The 25,339-nt window shown below is 41.7% G+C and overlaps 1 protein-coding gene across 1 annotated transcript; it reads left to right on the top strand.

Annotated features, from left to right (window-relative positions):
* Positions 1–13,783: 13,783 nt before the first annotated feature.
* RPS23 (ribosomal protein S23) lies at positions 13,784–15,456 on the top strand. Its single transcript, XM_066277736.1, has 4 exons — positions 13,784–13,917; positions 14,345–14,504; positions 15,025–15,145; positions 15,268–15,456. Exons 1-4 carry the CDS (start codon positions 13,914–13,916, stop codon positions 15,412–15,414), a joined length of 432 nt encoding a protein of 143 aa, XP_066133833.1. The 5' UTR covers positions 13,784–13,913; the 3' UTR covers positions 15,415–15,456.
* The last annotated feature ends 9,883 nt before the right edge of the window (positions 15,457–25,339 follow it).

The raw sequence follows: 25,339 nt of genomic DNA, 5'->3' as shown, positions 1-25,339 counted from the left end.
TATTGGTTCTTTTTTTCTGGAGAATCCAGGCTAATACAAAATTTTTATCAAGTTCAGAGTCTAATTGCTGCCATGATTTCTACTAATTTTCATCAAATCAACTCCTGAGTTGATTAAAGGTAAGCTAGTAAATGAAATACTTCTAAGTATTTTTGATTTAATGTTAATGTTTCTTACTTTAGATTCCCCTGACTTCTTGGAGCATGGATAATGTGTCAAATGAGTGGCACATATTTATACTCCTGGCTCTCAAGCTGAGATAGGAGGTCTGCTCTTTCATAAATTTATCCATTAGATAAACATCGAGTGTCATGTGCTAAATGCCAGGAATACAAGGTAAAAGAGCCCCAGTGTTTGCCTCTAAGAAGCTCCCAGCCCAGCGATATGCAGAAATGTGAACACATAACTGCTGGTGTAAACACCATTAGGATATTCCACCTATATAGTAAACCAGTGAGTGAGGTCAGTGTACATCTCTTGGTACTGGGTCTGTGAGTTACCACAGTGCCCTACCAAATAACTTGGCTTTTGTTCTTAATACAGCTTGAAATAAGCTTGTTGCTTATAGTGCAAAACCAATCTTGATGGAAAGGAATCTCTAAACAACAGATTAAGAGGCATGGACTAGGAAGGGAAGCTTAGGGTCAAGGGAAACCTAACAGAGCTGAGTCCTAGGGAGGAAACAGTCCTTACCACTCTCAGAAATGCTCTTACCGGATACCTGCAGGGTTTCTGCCTCAACCAGCAGAAATCAGAGTTCAAATTCACTAAATGAAAATGTTTATTGACACTGTGTGCTATCAGATGTTGCCTTATACTTTAAGCCATGATTATAAGAAGAGCAAAATGGATTCTTTGGACAAAAATTAATTAGCACACTTAGTTTCAAAGAGAGCATGTATACAACTACTCAGTAAAAATCCAACATGTTGTTTGCTAAATAATTTAATCAATATGAAAATTTTAAGTTAAAACCTAACTAAGTAAATTTTAGAATTCATTGACACATTCATATATTATTTCATAGTACACAAAATGACCATATCTACAAAGTGGTTATAGATTCATTCATTTGGATCATTTTCATAATCAGTAGTGAATGCTAGACACAACAGGATTAAAAGCAATGGTTTAAATCAGTGAAAAAAGTATTCTTATTCAGAACCCCTTATTTCTATCTCTCTTCTCTTTCCTTACTCTTTCTTTTTCTCTTTTGTTGTATAAAATGCTCAAAACTTTCCCACTGACTTTCATAGGAGTTTTTAAATTTATGTATTATAATTTACATATTATTCCATTTAAAACAATAATCCTGGTGAATCTTCATCTTACTGTGGAATGTAAGTTATGAAAGGGTGACCACCCCCCAGCCATTCCTCATCCCCACAGATCAGCTGGCCCTCACTGAACTCACTGACAGCAACAGATCTGGCCTGCCTACTAGATTCTTAACCCTCTCCAGGGAATGAGATTCTAAAGCCGAAGATTCCATTGAGTGAATAAACGTATATTTTTATTCCTAGTGAGAAAAATTATCTTTCATTTCTTATAACTCAATGGTCCCTGCTGAAATAGAAGCCTATTATCTTTGTTTGGTTCTCAGCCAGGTTAGAGAAGTCCTGGATAATAACTTAATATGCATATCAGAACAACTCCCACGAACTTCAAAGGGCATCAAAGAACAGCATTGTCAATTCCCCCTAGATCCTACTCAAAAATTTAATTATAATAACAAGATTTTAAAGATCAACCTTGAATATCAGTAAGATTATATGGCATGACATACATATTTCTTTAGTTCCACCTTGGAATAGATACAAGAAGAAATAATCACTGTACCAAAAAGTAGCTAGAATGAGAGGGTAGGGGATCTCATCCATTTTAAATACAAGAAAAATTATGTTTAATATCTTAATCATGTAAAATGAAGCACTCAACATTCATCACTAGCAGTTACACAGATCATGTAATCATTGGTCTTACCCTTACTGCTTCTTCTTCCTCGCTTCAAGCTGTTCTCTTAGCTTGTCACATTTCCATAGCAACTAATGTCTCATTTTTATATATATATTTTTCTGAAGTGAGAAGCAGAGAGGTAGAGAGACAGACTCCCACATGTGCCCAACCGGCATCCACCCGGCAAACCCAGCAGGGGGAGATGCTCTGCCCATTTGGGGCGTTGCTCCATTGCAACCGGAACCATTCTTGTGCCCAAGGCGGAGGCCATGAACCATCTTCAGCGCTTAGGGCCAACTCTGCTCCAATGGAGCCTTGGCTGCTGGAGAGGAAGAGAGAGATAGCGAGAAATGAGAAGGAGAAGTATCAAGATGCAGAGGGGTGCCTCTCCTGTGTGCCTGGCCTGGAATCAAACCCGGGATATTCACACATATCCCAGGCCAATGCTCTACTACTGAGCCAACCGGCCAGGGCTGCCTCAGGGGATCATTCTAGAACCTTAAGTTTTAACGTCATTTGCCACATTAGGTTTTGGACTTATCTGGGACCTGTCAATCTCTTTCTCCTTTCTCTTTTGGAGTAGGAATGTCTCTCCTATGCCAGTCCCATCATTGTATTTTGGAAGCACAAAACATGTTTGGTTTCATGGGTTTACAGCTGGAGGGGAATTTGCCCCAGGATGAATCGCATCTTGATTCTCCCTCTTGAGTCTGATATAGATGATATTTAATGAGACTTTGGCCTTAGACTTTAAAATTGATGCTGGAACAAGTTAAACATTTTGAAACTGTTGGGATAGAATGAATATGTTTTGCATGTGAGAACATAGATTTTGGAGGCAAGGGACAGAATGCTATAGACTAAATGTGTTCCTCTTAGAATTCATGTGTTGAAACCTAGCTGCCAGTGTGCTGGTATCTGGAGGTGGGGCCTTTGTGAACTGATTAGGTCATGAACCCTCATGAATGGGGTTAGCACCTTTATAAAGAGACTCCAGAGAACTCAGTTACCCCTGCCATCACGTGAGTACCCATTGAGAAGATGGTCATCTATGAACCAGGGAATGGGCTTTCTCCAGACAATGACTCTGCTGGCGTCTTGATTTTGGACTTTCCACAACAGAGAGAAATAACCATTTAAGTCACTCTGTCTGTGGTGTTTTTGTTAGAGCAGTACAAACACACAAAGACAGGTCTTCTTTTCTTATTTATAGAGAGGAGAGAGAGAGAGAGAGAGAGAGAGAGAGAGAGAGAGAGAGAGAGAGAGAAGGAGAGAGAGAGGGAAAGCAACAACTGGTAGTAGTTTCTTCTCATAGGTACTTTGACCAGGCAAACCCAGGGTTTAGGACCAGCGACCTCAGCATTCCAGGTTGGCGCTTTATCTATTGCACCACCACAGGTCAGGCATGGGCATCATATTTTTTATTTCATTACCATCTGCTGGTTACAGGAAGTGGTTTTCAGTGTCTCAACAGCTTCAGTGCATTATTGATTATTTGTCTTAGAGCTTAGATAAAACAAACAAACAAACAACAAAAAAACTAATATGATCCTTATTAACCATCACTTTTGCTGCTTACCAGAAAGGAGCAGAAGAGAAACCCACTCACCAATGATCAGATATTTGCTAGTGTTCATTCACTCAGTAGTTATTAAATGCCTACTGTATGCTAAAAACCAGTATGTGTGCTTAATTACATTTCTCTGGCCTTTCTTCATTAATCCATGCCTAGGCTTCTTTTCCCAAAAGAAACTAGGATCCTGGATTCACACTGTTCAGTTGTTTTTCTAGAGTTAAAAAACAAAATAGGCCCTGGCCAGTTGGCTCAGTGGTAGAACGTTGGCCTGGCATGTAGAAGTCCCGGGTTTGATTCCCAGTCAGGGCACATAAGAGAAGTGACCATCTGCTTCTCTACCCCTCCCCTCTCCTTCTCTTTTTCTTTCTTCCCCTCCTATAGCTGTGTCTTAACTGGTTCAAGTGCATCACTCCAGGTGCTGAGAATGAATCTGTGGAACCCCCACCACAAACGCTAAAAATATCTTAGTTGTGAGCATGGCCCCAGATGGGCAGAGCATTGGCCCTAGACAGGGGTTGCTGGGTGGATCCCGGTCAGGCACATGAGGAAGTCTGTCTCTCTATCAACCTCTTCTCACTTGGAAAAGAAAAAAAAACTAAATAAAGAAAATCCTATTCTCCTCCCTACCTTCAAAAAAACAAAAAATTTGTTTTATTTTTATCTTTTTGCATAATTTTAGCTCTTAAAGGAGATTATGAGTTTCTGAAGGCAGGCCCTCGGTGCCCCTGTCCCCCTGCCCTGTCCCCTCCACGCAGCATCCCCTGTCCCCCTGCCCTGTCCCCTCCACGCAGCATCCCCTGTCCCCCTGCCCTGTCCCCTCCACGCAGCATCCCCTGTCCCCCTGCCCTGTCCCCTCCACGCAGCATCCCCTGTCCCCCTGCCCTGTCCCCTCCACGCAGCATCCCCTGTCCCCCTGCCCTGTCCCCTCCACGCAGCATCCCCTGTCCCCCTGCCCTGTCCCCTCCACGCAGCATCCCCTGTCCCCCTGCCCTGTCCCCTCCACGCAGCATCCCCTGTCCCCCTGCCCTGTCCCCTCCACGCAGCATCCCCTGTCCCCCTGCCCTGTCCCCTCCATGCAGCATCCCCTGTCCCCCTGCCCTGTCCCCTCCATGCAGCATCCCCTGTCCCCCTGCCCTGTCCCCTCCATGCAGCATCCCCTGTCCCCCTGCCCTGTCCCCTCCATGCAGCATCCCCTGTCCCCCTACCCTGTCCCCTCCATGCAGCATCCCCTGTCCCCCTGCCCTGTCCCCTCCACGCAGCGTCCCCTGTCCCCCTGCCCTGTCCCCTCCATGGAGGGTCCCCTGTCCCCCTGCCCTGTCCCCTCCACGCAGCGTCCCCTGTCCCCCTGCCCTGTCCCCTCCATGGAGGGTCCCCTGTCCCTTTTACCTTGACCCCCCACAGGGTCCGCTACCACCCGTGCCTCTCCCGTACATAGAGGGTCTTCTTTCCTTCCCTGTTCCCATGCTAACTAACCACCATCTCCCCGTCTTCATGTCTCTGCCTCCAGGCTGGGTGGCCTCTCTCTGTAGCTGAGGAACATTTCTCACCGTCTTCATCCGTCTAAATCCTACCTGTGCTCTCAAGACACATCTCAAATATCATTTCTTGTGTCAAGTCACAGAGTGATCTTTAAAACTTATTAGCCAGATCACCTGACCAGTGCAGAGAGTGCTGCTCTAGGACGATGAGGGCCCAGGTTCGACACCAGTGAGGTCTCTGACGTGAGCACAGGATCCCTGGCTCGAATGGGGGCTCACCAGTTTGAGAGAGGGGACGCTGAGTGCAAGGTCATCGATGTGATCCCAAGGTTCCTGGTGAACAAGGGGTCACTACTCGGCTTAATCTCTCCCCTGACCCTGTCGAGGCAAGTATGAGAAGCAATCAATAAACAACTAAAGTGAAGCAACTACAAGTTGACGCTTCTCACCTCTCTTCCTCTCACTCCTCTCCCTTCTTGTCTCTCAATATATAAGTATAGAAACCAGATCAAGTCATTCTTATGCTTAAAATCCTTGTTTCGAGAGCACTGTGAACTCATCCTCCCAACACTCCAGTCAGTCCTGCTCTCCCTGCCCTGGGGCTCTTGTTGTCTTTGGTGGCGACTTCCCCAGTTCTAATGTGTGCAGCTCTGTCTAAATGCTAAGTCTGAGTTTAAATATTTCAAGATCTTGGGGAGCTCTTCCCAAACCTGTTGGAGAGTCACCCTGCAGAGGCCCCAATGCTACCCTGTGGGTATCATGTGACAATAGGTCACAGAGGTATGACAGGTCACAGAGGTAAAACAGAGGCAGTCTTGTGTCAGCCAGGGTGGACAAGGTAACAGGTGTTCTTGAAAGTGGAAAAGGGGCAAGAGGAGGGGTCAGAGATGGCGTGGAAAGGGAGGACTCAAACCGCATTGCTGGCCTTGAGGCTGGAGGAAGGAAAAGTCAGCCAAGGGATGCAACTGGCCTCTGGAAGCTGGGAGTGACTTCGCAGGGCCACAGAAGGGAACTGTCCCTTAAACATAGTACCTAACACATAGAAAACACTCATTAAAAGCTAGCATCTGTTATCATCATCATTAATGCTATTGTTATTTTTGTATTTTAGCTAATATCACCCATACTTTTTCTTTTAGTAGCACTATCCTAGTTTCTTCTTGGCGAATGGCCTCTTTGCTATTGTGAACAATCTTGTTGGAAGAGTAATTTAAGGTGACTTAACCTTTCCTAGCTGAGGGGTAGGTGTGTGTCCTAAAACTGGTTAGACTCTCTGCTTGCTGCTTGATGTCTAAAAGGGAAGATGCAGAATAAAGATTAAACTAAGAGAAAATGGCTGAAGCAGATTCATTCTTGTGACAGCTCTGATGAGGCAGAAAACTCAGGAATGGTTCTGGTCCCGCCCTTCCTCAGGCTGTGTCTTAGGCCTTTGATTCTCTGAGCCACACCACGTCTTTGTAACACATTGTCATTTGCTCAAATTACTCAGAGGGAGGTTTTGTTTCTGACAACCAAAGAATGCAAAGTGATATTAATTATATAAATACAATTTATGCCAATTTTAAAGGCAAGAAAACTGTGCTGTAAGTCTGAAATATATTATTTCTTTGACCTGTCATTATAGGATCAAAGAATAAAATACATTTCCAGGACTTCCATGTGGTAAGATGTTCACTCTTATTCATGGCCATACCCTTAGTTGAGGTGCTCTGTATCATTTGATAAATTAATGGAGGAATCTTCTCAGCCTGTGTTCTCAGTTTAAATCACTCCTGGGGTGAGGATGGTATTCTAATTCTTTTGTGGGAAGTAGTAATTCTTTTGTAGGAAGATACAATTCTTCTGAGTGTTGAGTTAGGCAGTGTGCTAGTATTTTAAAGATACTGCTCCACTAATCCACACAGCAATTTTGAGAGCTGGGTGTTTTTCATTTTCATTTTAGATAAATAAACTAAGTTGCATTTAATTCAAGGAAAATACCTAAGATCACACACTTAGTAAGAGATGGAGCCCAGCTCTATGTGACTTCCAAAGTTTCTGTATTTTTAGTACATTCTAAAATATTTCTTCTATTTCAATTTCTTTTCTTTCCTATTCTTTTCATTCACAAAATCGTCTGGAATCTTAGTTTTGTGCATTCCCTTAAGGTAAATATCAAGTAATGAAACTGACATCAAAAGAAGCATGTTAAAGCCTGCACACCCCTGTGAGTGTCGTCCCTTTCAGAGCCCTCGCTCGTCATGGGAGGTTGTGCTCGCTATTGCTCTTATTGTCATGTGCCTGAGCCCCATTCTCTTGAATGCTTCTAATGCAGCAACTTGTTCTTTGAGAAAGTATTTGATCTTTAAACAGCTTAAGACATTTGAAGTGAAGAAGACGAATAAGTGTGTTAGAAAGGACCATTTTTGGTGTGCTTGCTGAGACTGATCCAGTTGTGACTTTTGAATTGTTCTGAAGGTTGGTCTCCAGCAGGGATTCCTAAACTCTTTTCTTTTATGTAACAAATGTGCTAGGCACTGAATATATGGTGATGAACAAGACAGAGCTGTCCTCAGCTCCCAAGCCAACTTCTCTCCAATGGAGCCTCGGCTGTGGGAAGGGAAGAGAGACGTAGAGAGAAAGGAGAATGGGAAGGGTGGAGCAGATGGGCACTTCTCCTGCGTGCCCTGACCAGGAATCTAACCCAGGACTTCCACATGCCAGGCCGACGCTCTACTGCTGAGCCAACCAGGCAGGGCCTGCCTCAATTTTAATAGCTAAAGCACTAGGAGTTATTTCTAACTATTCTAAATGTTCTAATATCAATTGTCAACATTGTTAAAACCTCCTAAAAAGCTTACATCTCCTCTTTATAATGCAGAGAATTGGCATCACCTTTAACCTAAGTCTCCCCATTCAACTGATCTAATTTTAAAAATTCATTCTTCTTAGGTGTGGGTGGAGGCTCTGAGAGAAATCAAATAATGGCACGGTACTGCCTCACCTGAGTGCTAAAACATCAGATATAAAACTAGGGGTAAGATAAGTAACACCACCTTTATTACTCTGAAAAGCCCCGATGAGGGCAAAGCTTAGCGCTGGAGCAAAGTGGATTGTACCTGAGCCTGCTCCCTGGAAGACAAATTTGGCAGACTACCCTGGAAGCACGGGGTTTCCATGGGGAAGAGAAGCCAGCACCAGAAGAAACAGGGAACCCGGTGGGCACGCCGGTTCCTCACCAGGGAAAAGGAAGAGCTGAATGAACACACCTAGATTATTTTTTCTACATTTACCTCAGATGTCACCCCTCCTCGCCTGGCATGGACTGAGTCAGCTGGCAGAGAAATAAGGAGTTACCCTAATTTAACTCCTTCCACTTGGAAGAAAATACTAGGGAAAAGGAAACTTGTTCTTCCTGCCCTCACTCCTCCAATATTTCAAGAACTTACCAAACAGGATTCTTTTGTGGCCAAATGTCTATTGGTTTTCATAGAACTCTAGTTTGCAAGCTATAGTAAGAATATTTTAATCTTAACAACTGAACCCCTTACTTTTTCTTGTGTTGTGCTCACAAATTATTTTCCATCAATTTTACTTAACACACATTAACATTTTTTTCTAAATTCCTTAATCAAATTCTCCCTTATCAACAAACATGTTCTGGTAAAGCAAGTTAACTTCTTTCCGTCTCAATTTCCTCTTTGTAAAATGGGTTAATAATAGCACCTACCACATAGGAGTTGTTCTGAGGATTAAAAGAAATTATGCATGTGAAGTCTTATGGTAGGGACCTGAAGAGCAGTCAGCCTGTCAGAGCCGGTGGTGATGATGGTCATATCAACGATGTTACTCCTTTCATGATGGTCTAACTCCAAATTATTCCCCGAATCTTTTGACAACTGTTTCCAATACTACCACCTGTGATCTCAGCCTGTACTACTGCAACAGCCCCCTCTTTGGAAAACATGAGTCCTCTCCGGCCCTTCTATAATGCCCTTCCATAGTAAGTGCAGTGATTTTTTTTTTTAATGTAGATTATATTTTATCCCTTTCTTACTTGAAGCCCTCCAATGGCTTCTCCTCACATTCAGAATAAAATCCAAACTCCTTATCTTACCCTACAGATTAGACATGAACTGGCCCTGTTAACCTCTCTAATTTCTTCCTTGATTTTCCCACTGGCTCACTAGCCTTCCCCATGGCAGCCTTCACTGGGTGGTAGGAGCCTCTTAGAAAATGTAGGGCCAAAGGTCAAAGAAAATACTTTGCTTTTTTTCTTTATCAAGAAGTAGAAAACTCAAAGCTCCAAAATTTATTTAAATCCTTCTGGGTCTTGGCCAGGTAGCTCAGTTAGAGAAGTGGTCCCCAATCTTTTTTGGGCCACGGACCAGTTTAATGTCAGAAAATATTTTCATGGACCGGCCTTTAGGGTGGGACAGATAAATGTATCACGTGACCGAGACAAGCATCAAGAGTGAGTCTTAGACAGATGTAACAGAGGGAATCTGGTCATTTTTAAAAAATAAAACATCATTCAGACTTAAATATAAATAAAACAGAAATAATGTATGTTATTTATTCTTTCTCTGCGGACCGGTACCAAATGGCCCACGGACCGGTACCAGTCCGCGGCCCGGGGGTTGGGGACCACTGCTCTACGTCCCAGTCCAACGCTCTATGCATCACTGTCTGCTCAGGCAATCCTACATTCTTTTGTCACTCTATCTTCCCACAGTTTTAGGTAAAACCCATGTTAAAACCTAATCCCTGATACAATGGTATTAGCAAGTAAGGCCACTGGGAGGTGATTGGGTCATGAGCAGTCATAAATGGGATTGGTGCTCTTATAAAGAGAAACCAATGTGTCAATTATATCTCTATACAATGTGGAAAAAACAAACAAAACAAAAATAAATAAGTAAGAAAGACCTCAGAGAGATTCCTTGGCCCTGCTGCCATTTGAGGTTATAGCAAAATGAGGATCATCCACAAACCAGAAAAGATCTCACCACACAGTGAGTCTGCCAGCACCTTGATCTTGGATTTCCCAGCCTCCAGAACTGTAAGAAATAAATTTCTGTTGTTTATAAGCCACCCAGGCTTTGGTAATTTGTTATAGCAGCCGTAAGGGACTGTCACTATCCCTCAGCAAATGGAGGTACTAAAAGCATTTACTTTTTAGTGCTATGAAAATTAAATGAGTTAGTAAATACTAGGCACCTAAAATAACGCCACAAAGTATTTATACTATTTAATGCTCTCATTGTTATCCTAGATGATTTCACATCCTATGCTCTCTCCTCAAACTTTTCCCCACCCTTTTTCTTCATTGATGACTTTGCTCAAAAAAGTAGTTCCACATCTTCCCATCAACAAATCCTTCAATTTACTTGCAGTTATACCCCATCTCTGCCTTCTCTTTAACTACAGATAAACTGTTATTATTCCTGAACTCAATTACTCTACTTGAGCTCCCCTCTAGTCTACTCAAGGACTTGATCATGCAATTACCCTCTTTCTCTAATGAATTATCCATTTCTTCTTCTCTCCTGGAACAATCCTATAAGCATACAAAAATGTCATAATCTGCTATCTTAGACAAAGCCATCCTGTCTCCACATTTCTCTCCAGATATACCACCTTCCCTCCACACGTTATAGAAAAATCCTTGCAAAAATTGTCTATAATTGCTGTCTACACTTCCTTCTCTTTAATATCTACTGACTTCAATCCAATCAAGCTTCTATCTTCACCACTCTATGGGGTCCACAGTTGACAGTCCCCCAAAACTTCCACATTGCCAAACCCAAAAGACAACTCTCATTCCTCATCTTACCCTCTTCCATATTTGTTCACTTCCACCTTGTTCACATTGGCTACTCCTTCTCAGTCTATTTTGCTTCACTGCTTCTCTACTGTATCACCGTTTTGGTACACCCAGGACTAAGGCCTCTGGCATCCAATCTTTCTCTGCTCTACCTATTATACAACCATCCCCTAAGTCAGTGGTTTTTAACCTTTTTACACTTGGGGACTGATGAAAATAGGAGAATGATTTGGGGGACCATTAAGGCAGAAATCACCCTGAGCATAAGCAAATTTAGCTAAGATCAGTGGATCTTTAAGGTGACCAATCATCCTCCTTTAGGGAGGACAGTCCTTTTTTTGTAAGTTCTGTCCTCCCTCGAAAAGTGTCCTCCTACATATCCTTTTTAATATTGGAAAAGTAATCTGTAAATGTCCGTATTCTATTGATGCAGAGTCGATCAATTGTGTGTGATGTAACATATTTGTATTTGACATGATACTCGTCAAGGATCAGTACAGTGTGGTGAGATGCGATTATGAGACACATGTGCTCCGCACGGGAGACCTTGAGAGAGCGCGATATACCGAGTGTGCAAATGGCTTTGTGTACTTCTTACTGAAACACAACATGGCACATACGACATTGTAGACTCACGATTATTTCTTTCTCAGTGAATATTCAATCATAGGTAAGCACAATTCATGTAAAATTCAATATGAAGGATAATTCTTGTTCAGATATTTCCAATTAATTATTACAAGATGATATATTGACAAAAAGTCATTCAATGGAAAATATCTAAATGTGTACTTTTTCTTACAATTATTATTAAAAATTAATAGGCATGTAAGCATAATTACAATATAAGATATTACAAATGTTTTTATTATGCATTTATCATATTATACTGTATTATTTTTGCAATAAATAAAATGTTTCTTTTATTTACAATATTGTTTTCAATTTATTTTTGTCCTCCTTTTCATTGTAAAAAAGTTGGTCACCTTAATAATATTCATACAACATCAAGGTGATTAACTCTTCTGCAGACTGGCACAAAATTTCTGGCAGACTGGTCACGGACAGGCAGTTGAAAACACTGCCCTGAGTGATCTCACTCAGAACTCTGGCTTTCAATGCTATCTACTCACTGATGACTCTCTTTAACTCCATACGCATATATCCACCTGCCCACTTCATAACCTTACCTGAATGTCTAATAGGAATCTCAAACTTGATACATTCATAACAGAATTCTTTTTTTTTTTATTTTTTTTTATTTTTGCATTTTTCTGAAGCTGGAAACAGGGAGAGACAGTCAGACAGATTCCCGCATGCGCCCGACCGGGATCCACCCGGCACGCCCACCAGGGGGCGACGCTCTGCCCACCAGGGGGCGATGCTCTGCCCATCCTGGGTGTCGCCATGTTGCGACCAGAGCCACTCTAGCGCCTGGGGCAGAGGCCACAGAGCCATCCCCAGCGCCCGGGCGCGGCGGAGGGGTGGAGAAGCAAATGGGCGCTTCTCCTATGTGCCCTGGCCGGGAATCGAACCCGGGTCCTCCGCACGCTAGGCCGACGCTCTACCGCTGAGCCAACCGGCCAGGGCCCATAACAGAATTCTTAATTTCCCCTTCTAAATCTGCTCCTCCAGGATTCCCCACTAATAATACAAATCACCCATTGTGCAGGTTGAAAATCCTAATTAACTCCCCTCTCACATTCTACAGTCCTTATCAAATCCTGTTGGTTATACCATTAAACATATATAATCCAACCACTCTTTTTCAACACCTCCCACGAGAGTTTAAGGCATCATCTTTCAAGTGGATTACTTCAACACCTTCTCAATTGGCCTCAGATTCATCTTTTACAGTTTTTCTACTTACAACACCCAGAGTAAGACTATAAAAATATAAATACTACTGTATCTTGTTACTCCCCTGCTCAAAACTTTCCAGTGGCATTCAATCATATGAAAGTAAACTACCTACACCATGGTCTGCAGGTCCCACCCCCCTGGTACCTCCTAGATCCCATTAGTGCCACACTGCTCCTTCACTGCGCCACCCCCCCTCGGGTCTTGAAAAGCGCCAGTTCATTCTACTTATTGAGAATCCCTCTTCCTGGAAGGCTCTCCCTCATATACATGTCTGAACCGCTCCCTCTCTTTAGGGTCTCAGCTCAAATGTAATGTCCGTGGAGATGCTCTCTTAAAGCACCCTATCTACGGCAGCCAATCTCATCCCCAGGTTAGCATCTCCTAACCAACTTTATTCTCTGTAGCACTCAGAATGAAAAATTATCTTTATTTTACAATATATTTATGCATAGTTTCTGCCTTCTCACACCCAGTACCTAAACTTTGTAAGAGGAGAAACCTTCATTCTCTTTAGCTATTGTATCTCCAGTGCCTAAAACAGTGCCTGGCACAGAGATGACAATTCAAAATGTAGTTGTAAAATGAATCCAAACCCGGAAAACTCTTTGAGCCTACAAAACAAATTGAAGTTTAGGAGTTAATTAAATGGATTGCCCAAGGTCGCACAACTAGTAAACGGCGCTTTGGGGGTTTAAGGCCTTGTGTCCCTCCAAAGCTTTGGTCTTTTACTATGTCACACTGCTTCCCTAAAAAGTTTTCAATTTACCATGCTGCTTATCAGTAGGCGTTAAGGGGCACAGGCCTCCTTTTCCCAACTAGCGGGCTAAGGCCCACACTCCGCCGCGCAGACGAGACCACCGCCCTCGCGCTCCGCCCACCTAGTCACTAAGCCCCGCCCCTGTGCTTGTGCCTAGAGCGCGGGCGCCGCGCCGGGAGCGTTCTGGCGCAAAGAGTTCTGGGATTAGTAGTCGATTTTCTTTTTGTCTCCGGCATTCACATAAAAAGAAATAAAAAACGATGCAAATTAGATATATTTGAATTTAATACAAATTAAATAAGGCGCATATTCTGGAGAGTGGTGGGAAATTGTCTTTTTCAACTGAGAAGTGCCAGCCTCGTGCTAGGCGCTCCGCGGGCAGCCGCAAGGGGCCTTGACTGGGCGGGGCTTGCTGCAGGCTCGCGGCTCCTTCCTGCGCCGTGTCTCTCTTCCGCTCAGGCCCGTGGCGTCGCCGGTATGGGTGAGTAGTTGCCGCCGGGTTGAGGGGATCGGACCCGTAAGTCGAGGGGCTCAGTAGCGAGCGGGCGGGTGGGAGCAGAGCGGAGAGGAGGACGCCGCGGGAGAGCGGAGGAAGAAGGAGCCGGGAGCGGCTCCCGCAGGCACATGGCAGAGCCGAGCCGGTCCACGCGGCCCAGGCCGCAGAGGAGTCGCGTTCCCGCGGGGCGCAGGGCGGCCGACGCCGCTGCTGAGCGTGCGCCTGCAGCCTGACTCTTGCAGAATGCACTCATCGGAGCGCGTGTGCCCACCTGTTAGTTGCTTCAAGGGAGACTTGGAGGTGGGGCTGTGTACTGAGATGTGGTGCAAGCACCTGCGTGCAGGTCAGGTCAGGTTAGTGTAAGACAAGCCGGGGGCTTTTGCTCGGGACCGAAGGTGATTCTGGTTTTTAGGCAAGTGTCGCGGCCTTCGTACTGCCAGGAAGCTTCGGAGCCACCGGCGAGATCAGAAATGGCACGATAAACAGTACAAGAAAGCCCATTTGGGCACAGCCCTGAAGGCCAATCCTTTCGGAGGCGCTTCCCATGCCAAAGGGATTGTGCTGGAGAAAGTGTAAGTGAACGTTCACTGCGTCCTTCCCCTTAATTTACTGTGGTAACTCAGACAAGCACATCTGAATAAGTTGTGATGTCAGACTTGGGTCTTGGCGTAGCTACAGTATATTTGTTTGAAAGTTTAACATGAGGGCTTCGAGTTCAGGAAGTCAAGATGTTTCATTTCAACATCGGTATGGAAGGGAGAAAGTAATAATGAAATAAGAGATAAATCTCAGTATGTGTGGGAACCGTTCTAAGCAATTGATAGCCATGAAATTGTTAAGTTTGGGACCAGTCACATTTTTCTACTTGAGAAAACTAAGGTAAAGAGAAGTTTCCTGTCTGAGGTTTATATCTAAGATTGAGCCACATGAATTTTTTGTACTCAAATTTTTTACTTTACAGAATGCTAATTCCAATAGTTCAGTCAAACTTAGTGGCAGTCAGGATTTAAACCCAGAATATTTAGTAAGTTCTGTGTTTAAAGAACATACTCATTTTCAGAATACCACTCACTCTTGTGCTGTTTGTTTCAGAGGGGTTGAAGCCAAACAACCAAATTCTGCCATCAGGAAGTGTGTCCGAGTCCAGCTGATCAAGAATGGCAAGAAAATCACAGCCTTTGTGCCCAATGATGGTTGTTTGAACTTTATTGAGGTAAGGGTTTTGGTTTGTTGTAGCTCTTTTTCCTGGGGTAATTTCCCCCCGTTTTTTTGAATATGGGAAGCATTTTTAGTGATTGCCACCAACACCAGAATATACTTTTGATTTTATTCCAGGAAAATGATGAAGTTTTGGTTGCTGGATTTGGTCGCAAAGGTCATGCTGTTGGTGACATTCCTGGAGTTCGCTTTAAGGTTGTCAAAGTAGCCAATGTCTCTCTTTTGGCTTTATACAAAGGCAAGAAGGAAAGACCAAGATCATAAATTTTGAAGATGAAAACAAGTAATAAATTTTCATATGCCTAACGTATGTTCGTGTCTTATTTTCCCTACCGTGGAGATGTATTATATGACTTACCAATTTTAGGAAATTGGAAAAACAGTTAATTCACAGTTTCTCTAGAGTAAATGGGATTCATAACAAAGTTTTCCCCGCTCTTATAGAGGGCTTTTTTAAAAAATTCACTGAACTAGTGGGAATCACCTTGGAAAACCTTGGATACATCTTGTGACCCATTATGATAAATTCTACCCCGAAGTTACTCCCTCCTCTGGTGTTTTTCAAATATCTATAGATCAGTATCTGTGTTTCTGATTAGGAGAGCAAAATTTAGGCATTGGATTTAATGGAAGCATGTATGCCTAGCTAATTAAGGCACAGAGCAAGAGTTTATTCAAGGGAAGACCAGGTGTACAGGATGAAGTGCTCTGTGTCTTGAGTTTGTCAGTAACTGATAGATTTTTAATCTTTGACATCAAGGAACAATATAAGGGAAGTGATTATGTAGTAATGGTCAAGATGAGTTGTGTTTTGATAATTGTTGAAGGTGGGTGTTGGGTATATGGGGGTTCACTGTTCACAAATAGTTTCAGATTTTCCCTAGAAAAAGAACGGTAACTTATGTTTGAAATGAGGCTTTATTAGCCTTAAGTCTGGTTTGAGAAACTGCTATTGGTAGCAGTAGTAAAGATGGGCTCCTTTGCTCCAGCAAAAGCTAGTGTTAGCTTTAGGGTTTTTGGAAAATGTTCCTAGACTTCTATTTCCCATAAGATCAGAATGAGTTCTTTCAGGAGACAGTCTAACCTCTGCTCACACCTGCATTCCTCATCCAGACACAGGAGGTCGCTAGCATGGCAACTGCTGTTCATACTTTTATCACAAATGATTGTGTGATTGTTTTTTCCACAAAAGGGAAGAGAGGCACTAGTTTCCTTTTTTTTAACTGAAATATTTGGTATAACATGGTGTAAATTTATGAACACCATGTTATTTACATCTTCTTAACTGACTTTAGAGCAAGAGAAACATGGATTTGTTCCACTTATTTATGCATTTATTCGTTGTCTCTTGTATGTGCCCTGAGCGGGGATTGAACCTGCAGCCCTGCTGTAAGGGGACAAGTCTCTAGCAATGCAGCTATTGGGCCAGGCAACACCATGTTACTGTAAACAATTAAATACAGTAAAGACTTGGTTTCCATCCCAGTACTTAAGTGTGTGTAGTTGCACACAGTATACATTGCTAAAGACAGACCAGGTCCTTTTGGGTTGACAAACCTGACCCAACCCTGGAAATCTACAGGCCTTGTTCACAGGGCCAGGACCAGAAAAGACCGGGGAAGGCCTGGGTCAAGTGGGTCTACACACTGTAAAGGGGCTGCTGAAGGGAGGAGGTCCGGGGGCGGGGGGGGGGGGGGGGGGGGGGGGGGGGGGGGGAATGTACACAGCCTGTGCAGTTCCCTGCAGTGTTGAGACCTCAGATCTATCAAGATGGGTGAAGAACCATGCCTACAAGGAACCATGCCTACAGTGATGGCTCCTCCTTGTCCCCTGGGTCCACCCAGGATGCTTGTCCTACGGTTAAGTCCTATGACAGACATACTGGCCCACAGTTCCACCCCAGGCACTACGGGCCATAATGCTTGAAACTAATCTCGGTCCCTTCAGACCGTGTTGTCCTCGTACTGCAGCCCCAACCTGACCACTGCCTGGTGACGTTTGGATCCAGTGTGAAGTATGCCTGGTGCTGTGCTATGCCCAACTGGGCACAGCTGGCTGTAAGCTGAGAAAAATGAGGTAGGCACCTTGTATGCAACATGCCAGCAAAATGCCAGCAGCTGTTTTCCATAGTAATACAACAGCTAATTTTAAAATACATAGGGAAATGCAAAGAAACTAGAATAGCTAAAACAATATTTAAAATGAAGACTAAAGATGGAGAAATCACAAATCCAGTTTGAGACAAATTTGTAGCTACAATAATCAAGAGGGTGTGGTACTAGAGAAGGGGTGGAAAGATCAATAAAATAAAAGGATTGCATAAATAACATACAAGAAGACCAACTGATTTTTGACCAAGATACAAAAGCAATTCAATGGAGGAAGGTAGTTTTTTCAATAGTGGGGACTTCTATTTAACAAAAAATGGACCTCAAAGTCTCAAAGCTTATAGAAAAACTAACTCAAATGTACCATATGTCTGTAAAATGTAAAGCTATAGAACTTGTAGGAGAAAACAACCGCTTCATGACTTAGGGTTAGGTCAGGGGCCGGGAACCTTTTTGGCTGAGAGAGTCATGAACGCCACATATTTTAAAATGTAATTCTGTGAGAGCCATACAACAACCTGTGTATATTGTGCATTATCCAATAAAAATTTGGTGTTGTCCTGGAGGACAGCTGTGATTGGCTCCAGCCACCTGCAACCATGAACATCAGCGGTAGGAAATGAATGGATTGTAATACATGAGAATGTTTTATATTTTTAACATTATCTTTTCTATTAAAGATTTGTCTGCGAGCCAGATGCAGCCATCAAAAGAGCCACATCTGGCTCACGAGCCATAGGTTCCTGACCCCTGGGTTAGGTGCAGAGTTTTTAGACATTACACCAAAAACACACACAAAAAATTTAAGCCTGACCTGAGGTGGCGCAGTGAATCAAGCATCGACCTGGAACCATGAGGTCGCCAGTTCAAAACCCTGGGCTTGCCTGGTCAAGGCACATATGGGAGTTGATGCTTCCTGCTCCTCTGCCCGTCTCTCTCTCTCTCTCTCTCTCTCTCTCAAATGAATAAAAACAATTAAAAAAATTTTTTTTAAAAAGTTGACTATCAAAATTTAAAACTTGCTCTGTGAAAGATCTTGGTAAGAGAATGAAAATACAAATCACAGATTTGGAGAAATACTTGCATGTCACATATCCAACAAAGAACTATTCAAAGTATATAAAGGAATTTCAAAGGAAAACAAATTTAATCCTATTACAAACAGGCTAATGAAGAGACACTTCACCAAAGATGACAAGCACATGAAAATAGCATCATAAGCCATTAGAAAAATGCAAATTAAGATTTTATAGAAATGTAACTATATACCTATCAGATAGAACCAAAAGTAATGATAATACCAAATACTGGGGAACTGGAGCAAAGGCATCTCAGATATTGTGGGAATATAAAATGCCATAGTCACTTGAAAAGAATGGCAGTTACTTCTGAAGTAAAGTATGATCTGCTACAGTAACTGCTCTCCTGGGTGGTTTCTGACAGGAAATGAAGTATCTGTCCACACAAAACCCTGTGTATGAGTGTTCATGGCAACTTTATTTGAGATAGACAAGAAATAGAAACAACCTAAATGTCCTTCAGAAGGCAAATATAAAAAATGTGGTACATCATAAATGAAATTCTACTCAGTCATAAAAGAAACTTGATACATGCAACAACTTTACATGAAGCTCGTATTCTGAGGACAAAAAGTCAATCTGAAAAGATTACACACATCCTGTATTATTTCATTTATAGAAAAGCTTGAAATGACAAAAATACAGCAAGAGAGATGAGATCACTGGTTGCCAAGAATTAAGGATATGGGTAGAGTCAGACTGAAAGGGTACATGAGGGACTTTCTTTGTGGTGACAAGAGTTCTGAGTCCAGCTAGTGGTGGCGTTGACACAAGTCAATACTTGTGATGGAACTTCATAGTGCTATATTTTTTAAAAATGCATATAAAAGCTGGCAAAATTCAAGTAAGGTCTGTAGTTTAGTTAATATACTACAGTAGTATTGTACCAGTGTTAATTTCCTAGTTTGAAAATATTCTCTGGTTGTCAAGAATGTTATCTGGGAAAGCTGGGTGAGGTTATACACAATATTTTGGCCATTTCTTGTGTGTCTTAAATTATTTAAAAATTTAAAAGTTTTGTTACTCTTATAGTTGCCTAGCAAAGCCCAAATGAATCAGAAAGTGTTAGAGCCGAAAGAATCTGGAGATTACTTAATCCAAGGGTTCCCAAATCCTGAGAACATCAGGATTCCCTAAAACATTTGTTAGATTACAGAGACTCCCAATCTTCTGGGAAACAATATTTAGGGTAAAGAGAAATCTGCTGTCCCTACGTAGTCAGTCCCTCCTGTCCCCACTATGGGATGGTTGGGAGACAGGGAAGAGGGAGTATCAGCGTACTCATTTTATAAATCAGAAGTCAAAAATGGTAGTTCTTAAGTATTTTAAAAATAATTTGCCCCAAGTAATTGACACAGCTGGAATCAGAACAAGAGTCTGTCCTCTAAACGAAACTTCCTGTAGGAGATCTACATACCCCATTGCAAAACAACAACAGGCAGCTGCTTAGCCAGTTACGATAAATGATGCTCGGTATTTAGTAAATTTTTGTTTTGTGCCTTTTGAAGGGAAGAGGGTAGTATAATATGATTAATAAAGTTTCCGAGTGTTTATATGGAAATATTGAAACACTTCTGTTAGTGGTGCTCTGAAAACAATTTAAAACTATTAGGGAAATACATAATGCTTCAAATATATGGGGATTTTTCCTTTTATTTTTTGATAGAGCTGACAGCTTTAAAATTTGACAGCTATACAGATATGAATGTGTATCTTTGAATATAATAATTTCTTGTGTTTCATTTTAGGAAAATGTCTGGTGGCAAGATTTTGTCATAATGGTCATGCTGTGGACAAAATTCCTGGAGTCTATTTCAAGATTGTCAAAGTACCTAACATTTCTTTTTTCATTATTTTTATTATTTTATTATTATTATATTAGTGCCTTGACATTTCTTTATTGACCTTGTGCAAAGCCAAAAAAAGAGACCAGTATCATAAATTACCGTGTTACAATAAAATTTCACTAAAAAGCTACTTGTATGATCTTTATTTTAAGCTATAAAATTTGTTTAAGTGGATCATTCAAGTAGGAACTCACATTTTTTATGACATTGTAGTTAAAAGATTGTCTCGGCAGGTTGTACCAAGTATTCTTAGTTTCTAGTACAATTCCTGTCCATACTATTTGGTAAAGTGCTGCTATGTTTGTTAGTGAAGAGAAAGAGAAAGGGAAAGAGAAATAGATATTAAACCTTATTTTCACCATAATGTCACCACAGGAGTTTTAGAGCAAGGCATTAAAACATATGACAATTGATTGTTATTAAGCATAAATTGTCTCATGGGGAAAACCATTTTTAAAGTGACACATTTGAAGGGACTCATGAGTAGCAGATGACCAATATTTCCAAACATTCACACACACAGCCACCCTCTCATTCAGAGTGGCGCCTAAGCTTTTAATATGTGGTGTGCATCTGCAACAAGGAGGGGCCCTCACACACAACCCTCAGAACTTCAGGCATGGTGAGCCCTCATCAAAACGCTTTCCTCTGACACACTGCTTCTCTGATGACCTGCAGCATTCACACAGCAACTGGGAGGTCCAGGAGCTCTCCCGCAGCAGAGGGGAAGTCACGGCCCCAGGTCCCTGCTTCAGATCTCCAGTCACAGAGGAACAGCTGTCTCCACAGCTCACTACCTGGTGATCTGCTTGATTATTTATGGTAAAGTTATTGTTGACATAAATTCTGTACTCTAGTCTACTCACAATGTTGGGCATTTTTGTGTGTTTTTTTAAGTCTAGCTTTCTAAAATCTGTCACTCTAGTTAATTAGAAATAGAAAAAAATAAAATTAATGTAGAAAAAATAAAACAAGGAGTCACATTACGTGGCTTTGTTAAAAGTATAGGACATACTGAGCATATCACATCTTCAAATAAGCATAAATGCTAATGAATATATTATAATGTTTTTCTGCTTCTTTTAGCAACCAGCTAATATCTAAATGGGTACAATAGTGGGCAAAGTAAGCCACATTAACTTTTCACTTTAATAAGAGCTGAGAACAGTTAAGAGAAATGTTACTTCTTGAAACATGTTTTGTCCATTAACATCTGCTTTAGAAACAATGATATGAAATAGTTTTCTCATTTCTTTTTCCCCCAACATCTTTGTGAATTTATTTATCCACCTTATAAGATTTTTTTTCTATATAGTCTGACAGCTTCCAATGTTCTGTTTGGTGTCTGTTTGCAGGTTAGACCACTTTCATTCTGTATTTTACACATTCTCTTATGTTTATAATCAGATAGTTTTTTTCTCCTGTCACTATACCCCTCCTTCTCCTGCTCATGGTATATGTGTGTGTAATAGAAGAGAGACATTGTGAATGGGATTTATTGACCAGGATTCTTGATTCTTGATCTAGGACTTGTACTATAGATTTTGTAGGGTCCAGGAACCTCCAGGAACTGCAGAATTTTATGATACACACACACACACACACACACACACACACACACACACACGTTCCTCGATTTATGATGGATTGTGTCCTGATAAATTGAAAATAAGAAAATGCATTTAATATACATAACTTTACCCAAAGACTATAGCTTAGCTTAGCCTACCTTAAACATGCTCAAAACACTTATAATTAGCCTGCAGTTGGGCAATTATCTTGAGTTTAATCTCAAAAGTAATTGCCTTCTTCTCCCCAGAAGCAGGAGAAATAGATGGACATTTTGTAGACATGATAGGATGCAAAAATAAAACACAGTATCCAAAAAATGCTGGCAACACAGCACACAGGAATCAGCTGTTTACCCTCTTGATCGTGTAACTGGGAGCTGAGCTGCGCTTTGCTGCAGCTGCATATTGCTAGCCCGGGAAAAGATCAAAACTCTAAATTTGAGGTACATTTTCTCCTGAACGCATGTCTTTCACACTGTTGTAAAATCAAAAAGTCCTAAATCAAAGCGTCGAAAGTTGGGGACTGTGGGTGTGTTTGTGTATTAGCTATATTTGTGTATGCATACACACACATATATACACACATTTTTCTGAAAATGGGTTCTATACATTTTTTTAGATTTTCAAAGGGGTTCCTTTTCAAGACACCACCTACTGTTTAAATCTGTATACCAGTGAGTAGATTTGGTCACATATTACATAATTTTCTATTTTGATCACAGCTGAGAACAGTCTAGAGAAGTTGCCTGTGGTTTGACATTGTTTATGAAATGTCCCCAATGTGCAAGGACCTGTGAGCGGACGAACCAGTCTGCGGAGCCTGCAAAATGCACATTTCACACTCTGCTGTGGTCACACTGGCTGACTAATTGTGGAACAGTGGACCATGTGAGACAAAAGTTCCCCCAGGTCAGGGGTCAAGGCAGAATCAGAAAGAGGACGTAAAGTTCCACCCTCAGGTTTAAAAGCAGAGGACAAAAACCCAAAGATTTTTTTAACATCAAAGAATGGAGTAAAAGGATAAAATACATCAAATAAAATATATTCAGACTGCACCTGTAAAAACAAATGACATAATGGCTGCAATTTACACATGTGTGAACAAATATAAAGTAAAAGGGTTAAATGAAGCAAACATGGCAATAATTGTGGTACCTGCTGATTCTGATTTGAAGTATGTGAGGATTTATTGTACTGTAAAGTACGTATGAGATTTTCTATAACATTTCTTTCAAATTACATATACATCCTAATTATTTAACTCCATGCTTCTGGTTGGACCAGATCCAGTACATGGACAGTCAGCTCCAACTGCAGCAAAACAGATGTGAGCCCGCGAGTGGATCCAGCGCCACTGGGAAACAACCAGTCTGGAGGAAGCGAAGCTGAGAATGCACGCATATGTTTGCAAGACAAGAGAGGGAAAATGTGTCATTCAATAGTAAATGCAAAATTTAAAGCAAATTCTTTTTCAAAGATTTTTTTAAATGGTAAAAAGGACTGCTGCTGGAAATGTAAATTGGGATAGCCTTACTGGTGCACAACCTAGCAACATCCAGAGTTGACACTCCTGTCTCTTGATCTGCTCATTCCCTTAATGACAGTATAACTTAAAAGATACAAAAAGCAGCCACTGTTTCTGCACAGGCTTCTCCCTGTATTACATTCTGAAAGCTCTTTGACAGAGGGGCTTCTTCTGCTCTACTGACCACTAGACCCCTACCACAGGCCACAACACAGGAAGCGCCCAATGAGTGGCTGTTATATGAACAGAGAAGCATTAGAAATCACTTGAAATCCAAACAATAGTAAAGTTACTTGGTACAATCTGATACAGAAGAAATACTAGTCATTTTAAGTTGTGTTTTCAAAGAACACTAAATGATATGGTAAAATTTCCCAAATATAATGTGAAGTGGGAAAAATCAGAATGTAAAACCAAATACAGGGTGGTCTTAATTAAATGTTTAATCTAATATCAGGCAATTTATCAATATTTTAACTACACTTTTCCCTGGGTGATATATACTTAAGCAATTTTAAAATTTTCTCCTTCAAATGTCTCTGTGGTTTCCAAATTATGAGGACTAAAATCCTTTTTTAGAATGAACTTTGAATTTCAGTCTCTGGATGGACAAGTGGAGCATTACAGAAAGAGCCAGTCGTCTTCAGTCACTTCCAGTCCAAGTTCCCTCTCTCTGCCCTCTTACATAACTAACCTTTCTCACAAGTTTGGCATGTGTCCTTCCAGACTATTTTATTTTTTTGACAGGGGCAGAGAGAGTCAGAGAGAGGGACAGATAGGGACAGACAGACAAAAAAGGAGAGAGATGAGAAGCATCAATTCTTAGTTGCAGCTCCTTAGTTCACTGATTGCTCCTCATATGCGCCTTGACCGGGTGGCTACAGCAGACTGAGTGACCCCTTGCTCAAGTCAGAGACCTTGGGCTCAAGCCAGCGATGTTGGGCTTCAAACCAGCGACCATGAAGTCTTTTCTACGGTCCCATGCTCAAGACTGCGGCCCCGGGCTCAAGCTGGTGAGCCCGTGTTCAAGTCGGATAACTCTGCGCTCAAGCCAGCGACCTCGGGGTTTCAAACCTGGGTCCTCCGTGTCGCAGTTCAATGCTCTATTCACTGTGCCGCTGCTTAGGCTATTTTTATATATATATTAAAATGCACTATAGAAAATGTGTGGTATTTGTGTATTTTTGATATAAAATAGTGCTGAGTGCATGTTAGCATCTAGTCTTTCTCTGTTTTAACTCAATCTATGAGAACTGACTATTTTGATATATAGGATTGAAATTATTCCCTTTAATGTACAAAACCACATTTTATTTAGCCAGTTCCCAATTAATAAGCAGAAAAAGCCTGGGCACCTCCCTCTCTCTCAATCTATTGAAGGAAGGGGCTAAGGAGACCACATCCCATTCTGCTGCTGGTGTCAGGGGAAAGAAATCTTCTCAAAGATGGAGTAGGTGGTAGTTCCCCAAAGAGGAAAGCCAGTCCAGTCCCAGCTCCTGCTGAAAGGAGACCATGGCAGGCTTCCCCTGGACTCAGTGATCACCTACATACACAAATACTCCCCAGTGATGTACTGAATACTACCAAGTACCAGGCCCCATGCTACACCCTGAAGATCTGGCATACAAGTGTAAATAACAATGCTCCAAAGGCCATATATACTGGACTCTGATTTTCCCTTAACCTATCATGGCATGCTTTATTAGATTTCTCCCTCGTGGTTATATCATAGTTAACAGTGATTTCTGAGTATTTGAAAAACTTCAAAACAATCCAAGAAGTCAAAAGGCCATGATATTTGCTTATCCTCATGTAAAGTTAGTGAATGAAGGTATAAATCAGGGGTCCCCAAACTACGGCCCGCGGGCCGCATGCGGCCCTCGTTAGGCCATTTATCCAGCCCCCTCCGCACTTCCAGAAGGGGCACCTCTTTCATTGGTGGTCGGTGAGAGGAGCATAGTTCCCATTGAAATACTGGTCAGTTTGTTGATTTAAATTTACTTGTTCTTTATTTTAAATATTGTATTTGTTCTCATTTTGTTTTTTTACTTTAAAATAA

Source organism: Saccopteryx bilineata, chromosome 4, assembly GCF_036850765.1.
Source record: "Saccopteryx bilineata isolate mSacBil1 chromosome 4, mSacBil1_pri_phased_curated, whole genome shotgun sequence".
Classification (NCBI taxonomy): domain Eukaryota; kingdom Metazoa; phylum Chordata; class Mammalia; order Chiroptera; family Emballonuridae; genus Saccopteryx; species Saccopteryx bilineata.
This window is presented reverse-complemented; position numbering and strand designations above follow the sequence as displayed.

Bases quoted from the DNA above. Each gene is read 5' to 3' on its own strand.
- RPS23 (XM_066277736.1), top strand. The intron at 14,505-15,024 runs GTAAGTGAACGT...TGTTTGTTTCAG, and splicing joins GGGATTGTGCTGGAGAAAGT to AGGGGTTGAAGCCAAACAAC. The intron at 15,146-15,267 runs GTAAGGGTTTTG...ATTTTATTCCAG, and splicing joins GTTGTTTGAACTTTATTGAG to GAAAATGATGAAGTTTTGGT.